The sequence below is a fragment of the Schistocerca americana genome, chromosome 2, assembly GCF_021461395.2.
Source record: "Schistocerca americana isolate TAMUIC-IGC-003095 chromosome 2, iqSchAmer2.1, whole genome shotgun sequence".
Lineage (NCBI taxonomy): Eukaryota > Metazoa > Arthropoda > Insecta > Orthoptera > Acrididae > Schistocerca > Schistocerca americana.
In genome coordinates, this window is record NC_060120.1 from 1,122,447,410 (window position 1) to 1,122,460,519 (window position 13,110).

General features: G+C 41.3%; 1 protein-coding gene across 1 annotated transcript in view; it reads right to left on the bottom strand.

Moving 5' to 3' along the window:
• LOC124596536 (F-box/LRR-repeat protein fbxl-1-like) overlaps positions 1 to 13,110 on the bottom strand; it is a 108,336-nt gene that overhangs the window by 38,649 nt on the left and 56,577 nt on the right. Inside the window, exon 4 of the mRNA XM_047135711.1 lies at positions 3,357 to 3,664. Within this exon, the coding sequence (XP_046991667.1) occupies positions 3,357 to 3,664 (308 nt within the window). The remainder of the gene's footprint in view (positions 1 to 3,356; positions 3,665 to 13,110) is intronic.

The following is a 13,110-nucleotide window of genomic DNA, read 5'->3' on the forward strand; positions in this document are numbered from 1 at the left end:
GAAGCTTAACGATGTTGCTTACTTAGCCTCATAATTGTGTGACACACTACTGATCCTCGTGTTAGCACATTGACGAGATATCTCTGAGGAAGACGGAGGTGAAAAATTGGCTCAGTCAGCCACCCAACACTCCCTATTCCAGTGCTGTCACCCTATCGGGGGCCAGGCCTTCTGTGAAAGCAGCCACGCCATTTACCAGCTCTGTTGCAACCGCTCCACAGCTTTTCATATCAGTACGACTACCAGCCAGCTGTCCACCGGGAGGAACGGCCACTGACAAACTGTGGCCAAGAGCGAAGTGGACCGCCCTGGGGCATGGCGTGCAGCTGAACATAATTTGCTCGATTTCGACGCCTGCATCGTTACCCGGGGCATCTGGGTCCTCCCATTCACTACCAGCCTTTCCGAACTGTGCTCCTGTAACTATCCCAAACTCAACCTACAGTAACATACTGTTCCTGCACTCTGTATCCGACAGTTTCCACTCCCCTACATTCTGTTATCTCCTCTCCATCCCCATCTCCCACCTTCCTTGTTTGCTATTCTCTGCCATTACACCTGCCCACGTTTCCTCGCTCCTCTCCTCGTTTGCTCCTTGTTTTCCCTACCTACCTGTCCCACGACCTCCTAACGCCGCACTCGTCAGCATTCGAGTCCCCACTCACTCCGCTAGGCAGCGTTTGTCTCTCTCTGCACTCGTACACTACCGCCCCTTCCCCTTCCTTGCCCCTCCAGATTGTCGCTCGTATCCCACATCGCAGTCTCATTCCGGCCCGAGAAACTGAAGTCGGTGGTCGTGTCTGCGTGAGGTATGCTTTCTTGTACGTACGAATGGCACGTGTCTCTCTTTTACTGATGATGGCTGTGGCTGAAAGCTTTATATAAATGTTTTTAAATTGTGCTCGTCTGTAACTAAATATGTCTTCTTTACGGTAAGTAGCAATCTGTCTTTTCCTACATTGTCGATATTCCTACCCGGAGTTTCCATTACAACAAATCTTCTCGAGAGAGAAAAGCTCGTATCCAAAAATCGATAGGGATCTAGATATCACCATTCCGGTGAAACTCGGCTCGTCCTCTTCTCACACGATGTCCTGCAAACTGTAAATCGAGGGCAACAGGCAGACTGCAAATTCCTAGATCTGCAGGAAGCATTCGACACGGTGCCAAACAGCAGACCGTTAATGAAGGTTCGAGCTCGTAGAATAGGTTCTCAGATAAGTAAGCGTCTCTAAGAGTGTTTACGTAATAGAAAAGTTAGTTAGTTCATTTCGTGTTCCACGGATCATTTTTGCATGATAAATCGTAATCGTCAAACGAGTCTTATTTGATGTTCGCAGTGCAAATTAATTTGTAAATATGGCTATATGCTGAACATTTATAAGTTTTTTTTATTATGTATTAAATATACAGATGTGAGTTAGTAATTCTTACCCACAACATTTTACATGTTACAATAATGGAAATTCTTGTACAGAACAGGAGTTGTCAAGTAGAAAGTTTTTTAATTTGTTTTCAAATTTTACTTGGCTGCCTGTCAGACATTTTATGTCCTTGTGTAAGTGATCAAAAATGTTAGTTGCAGCACTGTGCACCCCTTTTTGTGCAAAAGACAACCTTAATGTGGAGTGATGAATGTCATTTCTCTTTCTCCTATTGTAATTTTGTACATCATTGCTCCTTTCGAACTGTAGTGGATTATTTACAACAAACTTCATGAGGGGATAAATACACTGGGAAGCAGTAGTCAGAACTCCTTAAACAGATGTCTACAAGTTGATCACAGGTGAGCAACACATATTATTCCTACAGCCCTTTTTGAGTTATGAAGATTTTCTTTTTTAAAGATGAGTTATCCCAGAAAATTATTTCATATGACGTTATAGAATTAAAATATACAAAATGTCAGCTTACTGTTTTGTCTTTCCGTGGGATTTTCAATGTTTCTAAGCGCAAATGTGGGTGAACTAAGTTGTTTCAGGAATTCCAAAATTTGTTTTTTCCAATTTAAATCCTCATCAATGAGGACAGTGAATGTTCCTCACAGAGAAAGTAACCATCAGGATTTCACCAGGGAAGTGTGCTAGGACCACTCTTGTCCTCTGTACATCTATATACACAAATGACCAGACAGATAGGGTGAACAGCAACAATTTTCTGACAATCTCAGTCGGTCCGTTGTAATTAGGGGACATCGGCTAGTATGTACTTTTCAATGTCAATAAACCTTACCGACAGCTGTACACTTTAAGATATTTTATTTTATTTTGAAAGCAACCAGTTTCGGCAATTCGTGTTCGTGTTGCCATCTTCAGGCCCCATACGCTATACAATAAGTTCTGCGAGGATTCACAGAAGAGTTTCTGTGAAGTCTGGAAGGTAGGAGACGAGGTAATGGCAGAACTGAGGCTGTGAGGATGGCTCATGAGTCGTGCTCGGGTAGCTCAGACGGTAGAGCACTTGCCCGAGTTTGTGGCTCTGTCTGGCACACAGTTTTAATCTGCCAGGAAGTTTCATACAATAAGTTCATTGACACTGAAAATTTTCTGATGCTGTAGTTTATGGAAAGTGTCATCTTTGAGTGATTGTAGGAAGATTCAGGACGTCTTAGACAGAGTTTCTATTTTATGAGATGGATGGCAGCTTGCTCTAAATGTGGGGAAATGTAAGTTAATAAAAATGACTACGAAAAACAATTCTGTAATGTCTGAATACAGTATTAGTGGTGTGTGGCCTGACAGAACATCTAGGCATAATGTAGCAAAGTGATAGGAAATGGAATGAGTGTGTAAAGAGAAGGCAAGTGGTTGACTTTAGTTTTTTGGGAGAATTTTATGGAAATGTAGCTTAGCTATAAAGAAGTCTGCAAATAGAATACTTGTGTTTTGAATGCTGCTCAAGTGTTTGGAATCCATACCAGATTGGATTAAAGGAATACATGCAATTATTTCAGATTTGAAATCTGTTACAGGTTTGATCAACGCGTATTGCAGAAATACTCTGAGAACTGAAATCCAAATGCCTGTAGGGAAGAAAATATCATTTTTGTGAAGCACTATTGAGAATATTTAGATAACTGGCATTTGTGACAGACTGCAGAACGATTCTACAGCAAGCGACATACGTATCACATAATGACCACAAAGGTAAGGTAAGAGAAATCGGCACTGGTACAGAGGAGAACAGATAGCCACTTTTCAGCTTGCTCCATTTACAAGTGTAGCAGGAAAGATAGTGACTAGAGGTGGTAAAAGGTATCCTCCGCCACGCACCGTACACTGGCTCGTGGAGTATTTTACGTCTGTGTGAATTTAGGTGACGTACCAGAACGCGGAGAAAGATGCCGACAGACTCACCTCTTCCCCGCCATGGTCCAGCGCACGGTGGCAGAAGTGAGTGTGTCCCTCTTGGCCTTCACGAAGTACTCGACGTCCTCCAGTGGGTGGTAGTCACAGCTGAGGTTTATCTCCCGCAACTTTGAGCAGGTGTCTGCCAGGAAGCGCAGCAGCACAGGCCCCACACCTCTCCGATTCTCGAACACTTCCAGGCTCTGCAAGTGTTCCAGGCGCGACACCAACTCCGCGTACTGTCGGTCGGCCAGTAAGTTGTTGGCGATTATCAGCTTCTCAATCTTCGGACACTTCTCAAATATGTACTTCAGGAGCTGCAGGGAGAACAAATTGCAGTGTATTTGTTAGTACATCAGTATTTTCCATAGATTACATCTCATTATGGGATGTAACTATTCATTTACTATTGTCATATTTCATACACTGAAACCAACCTTCTCAATACCAGTATTGCTATTAATATTCTCTACGAATTTATACAGCTGCATTCTCGTTAATGTGAAAATGAGTGTAAGAACACCATCTACATCCACACTCAGCAAACCGCAGTGAAGTTGGAGCGTGCCGGGACATGTATCATGTATTAGTGCCACTTAAAGTTCATGTCACAACTGGATGAACCGGTTTTGAAACATTTCCTCACCCAGTAGATAGTGCGCAGTGTTCTCGACCTACCTTGCTTTGCTTATTCAATATTGTCTTCCCGGTAGCTGCGTCTGTCTCACCTAAATCACACTGAAATTAAGAAGCCAGGATCCTAGGTTAAGTTTTCCAAAATCAAAAGTCAAGATCGTATTCACTGTTGAACATTTATGTCAACCACAGTGTGATTTATTTGTTATCACTCGCACACACAATATTCATGTAACCAGGCCTCTTACACTTAATCATCAAGTTAATATATCATACTTTATAATTTCCCAGGGTTAAAATGATCCTTTCTAATTGGTTTTGAAGTTAACTATAGGGTTTTATTACTTAAATAACATGAGTGAGCTGTATCAATTTAAATACAGGGAACTAACTTATGCATCCGCCGTGGGAATTCCCGACTTATAACCATGGCACCTCTTGAACAATAATTTTTACATATTCAAATTTACTTAATTCTTAATTAATGCACTTACAAAGTTGAGACTGGAGTCATTTTATGAAGAAAATATAGGTAGCAAAAGTATCAAAACAGATCTCGGAATTATACAGTAGTTTGGTCCCAATTGGCACTTAAAGTCATACAGGCTGCAGATTTCAGGTCTTAATATCTATTTAATTAATAGACTTTAGGTTAATTTAAACACTTTGCTGGAATCAGTAAAATTTAGGCTTTCTTTTGGATGCAGTCTTCTAGCTGAATTCGATCTATTAGCTCACTCGAATTTTATTTAATATGTATTGCACAATATATGTCATTGTTCATAACTGTTAATATGATGCATTTCCAATAAAACTAATTAGCTCATTACTTTCAGAATGGACATTAGAATGTACTGAAATAATAGATTTTACAAGGGGAATTTTATTTAAACTATTTCTGAATTCTGTACGATGAGGCTGAACGTCACAGAATCTGTAGTCGGAATCTGAGTAGTGAAAATGAAAAAAAAATACAAGTTCATTGCTTAACTAAGTTACTAAAGCAGTGTAAAACCAAAACAGGATATCAGTGGGCAACCCTGCTTCATTACAAAGTGAGTGGAAGAGGGGATGACCCACTGTGTCATCTATTAGGGTTTCTTTCCATTCCATTCATGTACGGAGCACAGGAAGAATTATTGTTTGAATGCCCCTCTGCATGCTGTAAATAACCTACTCTTGTTCTCACAATCCTTATGTGAGCAATATATATAAGGGGATGTAGTATATTTATAGAATTATAATTACAAGCATGTTCTTGAAGCTTTTAACAGGCTTTCTCAAGATATATGTAAACTATACGAGTTGGTCGACGTTCAGAAGCAGTCGGAAATTACCACGACTACTGACAAACGATTGACAGCTGCTGCGAATTGGTGTGTCGGAAGAACTCCCGAGAGTTGTGTACCTGTGATACCTCTACCAGAGGTACCTCTTCTCCTGTGGATCCTGCCTCCTCTGCAGAAAGTACAGGATCTGTCATTACCTGTCCAACTGACTTTGCGTGGCTTGTACAGGGCGGACGGTGACCGAGGAGGACTCAGACTGTCGTACCGATCCCCCTAACCGACAAGTTCGAAGTGCCGTCTTTCACTGAAACTGAGCCAGTGGGACCCACTACACCTGTTGTGGGGAAACCTGTTTTGTCCAGTGTCGGGAGGAAGCAAACGCAAAAGGGTAGGGGTCAATTAATCGTCAGCACTTTGAATGTACAGTGAATGGTGGTACCCCTCAGGGAAATGGCAGCAAGGGACAGGAAAGAACATCAGGTGCACTCAGTGCCTGGGGGGGGGGGGGGGGGGGGGGCCTCATTCAACATGTTGAACGGGCTGTTCCAGGAGTCATTGAAAGAATAAATTGCAGCCAACTACAGACTGTGGCACACATTGGAACAAATGATGTCTGTCGTCTGGGCTCTGAAATCATTCTTGTGTCATTCCGACAACTGGCAGAGAAGGTTGAGAGGACCAGCATTGTGCGTGGAGTTTCAATGAAGCTCACAATTTGCAGCATTGTCCCCGGAAGTGATGGTGGCCCTTTGATTATGAGTAGAGTGGAAGGACTGAACCAGAGAATTCAAAAGTTGTGTGACAAACTAGGCTACAACTTCCTGGACTTGCACCATAGGGTTGAGAACTGTAGGGACTCCCTAAGTAGGTCAGGCATGCACTACACATCAGAGGTAACTCACTGTGTGTGGGATTCACACAAGGGTTTCTCAGGTTAGGCGACTCTCCATCCAATCCAGATAACAATAGATGTAGGAAACCCAGAAGTATCAGTGTAAGATCGAAAGAAATGTCTCCCACAGGTGAGAGTATTGAAATCCTAATGGTTAACTGTACAATACAAGAAGAATGGGCAGCTTTGAGAGATGAAATAGTGGAGGCAGCAGAGGATCAAGTAGGTAAAAATATGAGGGCTAGCAGAAATCCTTGGGTAACTCAGCAGTTATTGAATTTAACTGATGAAAGAAGAAAATATAAAAATGCCATAAATGAAGCAGGCAAAAAGAAATACGAACATCTCAAAAATGAGATCGACAGGGAGGGCAAAATGCTTATTCAGGGATGGCTAGAGGTCAACTGTAAAGATGAGCGCAGATGGAAAACCAGCCCTAAGCAAAGAAGGAAATGCAGAAAGGTGGAAGGAGTATATTGAGGGTCTATACAAGGGTAATGTACTTGAGGGTAATATTATGGAAATGCAAGATGACGTAGATGAAAATGAAATGGGAGATATGATACGGCTGAAGAATTTGACAGAGCATTGAAAGACCTAAGTCAAAACAAGGCCTGGGAAGTAGACAACACTCCACAACACTCAGCCATGTGAGAGCCTGTCACGGCAAAACTCTTCCATCTGGTGAGAAAGATGTACGAGACAGGTGAAATACCGTTAGACTTCAAGAAGAATACAATAATTTCAATCCCAAAGAAAGCAGGTGTTGATAGATGTGAAAATTACCAAACTATCGGTTTAATACGTCACGGTTGCAAAATACTAACACGAATTTTTTGCAGACGTATGGAAGAACTGGTAGAAGCCGAGTCACCGAAGATCAATTTGGATTCTGTAGAAATGTTGAAAAATGTGAGGCAATACTGGCCCTACAACTTGGAAAATGGGTTAAGGAAAGGCAAACCTATGTTTCTAGCATTTGTAAACTCAGAAAAAGCTTTTGACAATGTTGACTGGAATAATCTTGTTCAAATACTGAAGGTAGCAGGTGTTATTTACAGGGAGCGAAAAACTATTTACAACTTGTACAGAAACCAGATTGCAATTATAAGAGTCAAAGGGCATGAAAGGGAAGCAGCAGTTGAGAAGGGAGTGAGACAGGGTTGTAGCCTATCCCCGATATTATTCAATCTGTATATTGAGCAAGCAGTAAAGGAAACAAAAGAAAATTTGGAGAAAGAATTAAAATTTATAGAGAAGAAATAAAACCTTTGAGGTTTGCCGATGACATTGTAATTCTCTCAAAGACAGCAAAGGACCTGGAAGAGCAGCTGAACAGAATGGACAATGTCTTGAAAGAAGGAAATGAGATTAATGTTGTAAGGGATCTGTGATCCCATGAACACAGATACTAGTATCCGACGCCCAGGTCAATAGTAGACAGGAGTCGATTGTTGAGCGCTGCAGGAGGCAGTGAGAGGAGTGTCGAGTGAGCGGCAGTACTGAGAAGATGGGCAAGAAGGGTGGTCGAGCCGAGTTTGGTGTCAATGGCGGATGTGCCGAATGAGGAGTAAATTGTAAATTCACGGAAGTGTAACAAATGAGCGCATCCCCATTATCGTTGTGGGGTTGACCCTCATCAATACCGATTTGTGAGTGATATAAAACCGAAAGTGACAAGTGCCGAATTTTGTGTTTCGCATGAACCGCGTCTGCCAGTAACGACCGTCGATTGCAGTGAGGATTGTTGTGAATGTTAACCATCATCATTGTGTGTGACAAAGTACTTAAAAATCAGCAACCAATAACAGATACAACCGTAATTAAGCGTGTAAGGCGAAGGTAGCCACTGCCTCAGAATTTGCACGCAGGTTGCAGGCTGAGCTGTCTATTTGTAGCATCGTACCCAGGGTCGATCGTGGTCCTCCGGTTTGGAGCAGAGTGGAAGATCTAAACCAGAGGCTCAGACGACTCTGTGGCAGTATCGGATGCAAATTTCACGACCTCCGCTATCAGGTGCAGAATTTTAAGGTTCCCATTAATAGGTCAGGCGTGCACTAAAGTGCGCGTCATTTACGACGGCGGGCAAGTTTAGGTTCTTTCTGCGCATCTGACGTCACAAAACACAGTCAGCCGATGAACAGAGAACGACGTTGCCAGAACTCGACTGCAGTGCAGAGCACGGACGAGTGTCTTAAGTTTTAGAAACGTTCAGTCATATATAAAGTAATCGAACAAAAGCGAAGTCTTGATAGCAGACTTTTTTTTATAGAAAGTTTGGAAAAAGCATTCTTTATACCAACTGCTTCATATTCTATTAATTAATTAAGCCAAACAAGCAATAAGCCTCCTAATTCAGGTGATAGCAAGGAAAGGTGTTTGTATCATTCTCACAAACCGCTTTCTTGCAATAAAGAAAAGCGGTAATTGTTTATTTCCTATTGTACTTCGATGAAACGTGAGCAATTCGTAGTCATACCAACAGTGTTTGTCAGTATTTTGCTTGATATTTTAGAGTACTCCAGGACTTTTGTTAAACGGAATGCAGGGAGCACGTCTCTTAGCAGCGAAAGGGTTAGTGCGGCCGTGGTGGCTTTACTTCATAAACTGCGCGCTCCCTCCTAAACGTAAGTTGGCGCTGCTTCTCTTGGCGTGTACGTCGTTTGCAACTGGCAACGCAGCAATCTCCCGCATCTGGGCGGGCATGCGCAAGCCGCCAAGATAAAAGAATTGAACTATAAATGCAGGATGCGGCTACTAGAGTAGTGGAGTACGTGTGGTGTGCACACGGGGCTGTTTCAGGTTAGAGAACTCCTCCCTTGGGAGCAAAGATGATTTGCATGTCAAATCAACCACAGCAACCACGGAGATTCTTGGTCCTCGCAGATCAGAGATAGAAAGATTAATATGATTTTAGTAAACTGCAGGAGCATCCCAGGAAAGGTCCAAGAATTAGTATCGCTTACTGAAGGTGGCATTGCACAGTTAGTATTGGGAACAGAAAGCTGGTTGAAACCAGACATCAGTGACAATGAAATCCTAAGTTCAGACTGGAATGTTTATCCTAGGGATAGGTTAGTCGCCAATGGTGGCAGCGTGCATATTGCAGTAAAAAATTCGATAATATCTAGTGAGGTTACCACGGACTCTGAATGTGAATTAATCTGGGTGAAATTGAGTATCAAATAACGGTCAACAATGGTTATCCAATGCTTTCATAGACCACCTGGGTCAGGATCTGTAGTTGTAGAATGCTTCGGACAGAACTTGCACAATATCATTAGTAATTTTTCCGATTGTGCCGCTGTAATAGGGGGTGACTTCAACTTGCCAGGTATAGATTGGAAGTGTTATGCCATCAAAAGTGGTGCCAGAGACAGAGAATCATGAGCCATTGTCCTGGATGTCTTGCCCTAAAATTACTTTGAGTAGATAGTTAGAGAACCAACTCAAGAGGATAACGTTTTAGACCTCCTGGCAACAAACATACCTGAACTTATAAAATCAGTTAACGCAGAGAAAGGTATCAGTAATCACAAGGCTGTGACAGAATCTATGATGGCGGGTCCTACAAGGAATGTTAAGAAAGGTAGGAAGACATATTTGCTCAGCAAGGGTGACAGGATATAAATTTCAGAATATCTCAGCAGTTAGTATCAAATATTCGGTGATGAGGACAAAGATGTGGAGAACAAATGGAAAAAATTCAAAGGCATCGTTCAATATGCCCTACACAAGTATGTTATGAGTAATGTTTTAAGAGATGGAAAAGATCCACCATGGTGTAATAGTCATGTTAGAAAAGCATTACATAAACAAAGAGCACTTCAACTCAGATTCAAGAGAAGTAAAAACCTAGGTGACAAACAAAAGCTGAACAAAGCGAAAATGAGTGTAAGGAGAGCAATGAGAGAAGCGTTCAATGATTTTGAAAGTAAGACATTGTCAACAAATCTGAGAAAAAACCCTAAGAGAGGCTGTGTCGCCTGGCCACCAAGAGCTGTTGCACAATGATTTGAATCACGGATCCAGTTATATGGCTCCCTCCGTGTATAGCAATTTTACGACTATGACGTGTGGGGCCTGAAGATGGCATCAATGTAATGCCAAAACTGATAGCACATAGAATTTCATAAAATAAAATAAATTTCTACAATACATACGGCTGTTGGTAAATTATCGCATCAGGAAGTTCATGCCAGCGTCCATAATGGATCAACGAAGACTACGAGATTTTGGTTGTATGTAAAATCAGTAAGTGGGTCAAAATCATTTATTCATTCTCTTGGTGACCACACTGGCACCAAAATGGAAGATAACAAAGAGAAGGCCAAAATACTGAATTCGGTCTTCTGAAGTTGCTTCACTGTGGACTTTCAATCATCGTACGAACATCGAAGTGGCAGATATTGAGATAACTGATCACGGAACTGAAAAGCAGCTACAATAGCTTAATAGTGGAAAGGTTTGAGACCCAGATGAGATACCTATAAGATTCTATAAAGATTATGCAAAAGAACTTGCTCCCCTTCTAGCAGTAATTTATTGCAGATCGCTTGAGCAATGAAAAATACCTAACAACTGGAAAAAAAGCAGGTCATTCCCGTTTTTAAGAAAGGCCGTAAGACAGATCCACACAGTTACAGACGTATATCATTGATGTCAATCTGTTGTAGAATTATGGAACATGTTTTATGCTCAAGAATTATGACATTTTTGGAAAATGAACATCTCCTTTATAAAAATCAACATGGATTCCACAAATAGGAATCCTGTGAAACTCAGCCCACTCTATTCCTCCATGAGATCCACAGCACAGTGGACAATGGTGCTCAGGTTGACGCCGTGTTCCTTGATTTCAGTAAGGCATTTGACACCGTCCCTCATTGCCATTTAATGAAAAAAATATGTGGTTACGGAGTATCACAGCAGACCTGCAATTGGATTCAAGACATTCTTGCAGACAGAACTCAACATGTTGCTCTTAATGGAACTAAATCGACAGGTGTAAAGGTAATATTCGGAGTACCACAGGGAAGTGTGATAGGACCGTTGCTGTTAACAATATACATAAATGATTTAGAAGAAAGCATCGGATGCTCTTTAAGGCTATTCGCAGATGACACAGTTGTCAATAACAAAGTAGCAACATCAGAAGATAATAAGAATTTGCAGAACAACCTGTAGAGAATTGATGAATGGAACAGACTCTGGCAGTTGACCCTGAACATAAATAAATGTAACATATTGCGCATACATAGAAAAAGAAATCCATTACTGTACAGCTACACTATTGATGACAAACACCTTGAGACAGTGTCTGCCATAAAATATCCAAGTGTAACTATCCAGAGTGACCTTAAGTGGAATGACCATATAAAACAGATACTGGGAAAAGCAGACACAAGACTCAGATTCATCGGAAGAATCTTAAGGAAATATAACTCATTCACAAAAGAAGTGGCTTATAAGGCACTTGTTCATCTGATTCTTGAGTATTGTTCATCTATCTGGGATCCCTATCAGGTAGAACTGGTAGAGAAGATAAAGAAGATCCAACAAAGAGCAGCACATTTCATCACGGGATCTTTTAGCTGGCGAGAGAGCATTACAGAGATGTTATACAAACTCCACTGGTAGATGTTACAAGAGAGGCATTGTGCATCACGGAGAGATTTCTTATTGAAATTTCAGGACAGCACTTTTCAGGAGGAGTCCGACAACATATTACTTCGCCCCGACATACATCCCGTGTATTAACCACGAGGAGAAAATTCAAGAAATTAGAGCCAATACAGAGACTTACCGACAATCAATCTTCCCACACACTATTCAGGAGTGGAACAGGGTTGCAGGGTCAAAAAGTGGTAGTGAAAGTACCCTCCACCACACATCATTAGGTGGCTTGCAGAGTATGATGTAGATGTAGATGAAAGGGTGAAATGCTTAACTCAATTTTCAAATGTTCCTTTACAAAGGAAAACCCAGGAGAATTGCTCCAATTTAATCCTCAAACCACTGGAAAGATGAATTAAATAAGTGTTAGTGTCAATGGTGCTGAGAAACAGCTGAAATTGTTAAAACTAAACAAAGCTCCAGGGCCCAATGGTGTTCCTGTCAGATTCTCTGCTGAATTTGCAGCCAAGTTAACCCCTCTCCTCACTACAATCTATCGTAGATCCTCGAACAAAAAGCCGTGCCGAATTTTTGAAAAAATGGCACAGGTCACACTCATCTACAAGAAGCGTTGTAGAAGTGATGCACGGTTTTTTAAAAAATTGATCATGTGAAAATCCCAATTTGCACTTTTCTCACATGTCATACTGAAAGCTTTGGATCAAGGCAACCAGGTAGACGCAGTGTTTCTCGATTTCCAAAAAGCAATTGTCTTAGTACTGCAATGTCAAAAGTATGATCATATGGGTATCAAATGAAATTTGTGACTGGGTTGAGGACTTTTTGGTAGGGAGAGTGCAGCCTGTTATCTCGGATGGAGAGCCATCATCAGATGTAGAAGTAACTTTGGCTGTGCACAAGGGACCATTGCTGTTCATGTTGTATATTAATGACTTGTAGGCAATATGAATAGTAAAACCAGTCTTTTTGCATATGATTCAGCTATCTATAATGAAGTACTAATTGAGAGAAACCGCATAAATATTCAGTCAGATCTTGATAAGATTTCAACATGATGCAGAGTATGGCAACTGGCTCTAAATGTTCAGAAATGTAAAATTTTGCACTTCACAAAATGAAAAAAATGTAGTAACCTATGACCAAAATACCAATGAGTCACTGCTGGAATCAGCCATCTCTACAACCAGGTGCTTGTATATGCTTTGTAGGTACATGAAATGGAATAATCACATAGGTTCAGTCATGGATAAAGCACGTAGTAGACTTCAGTTTATTGGTAGAATACTAGGGAAGTGCTATCAGTTTACAA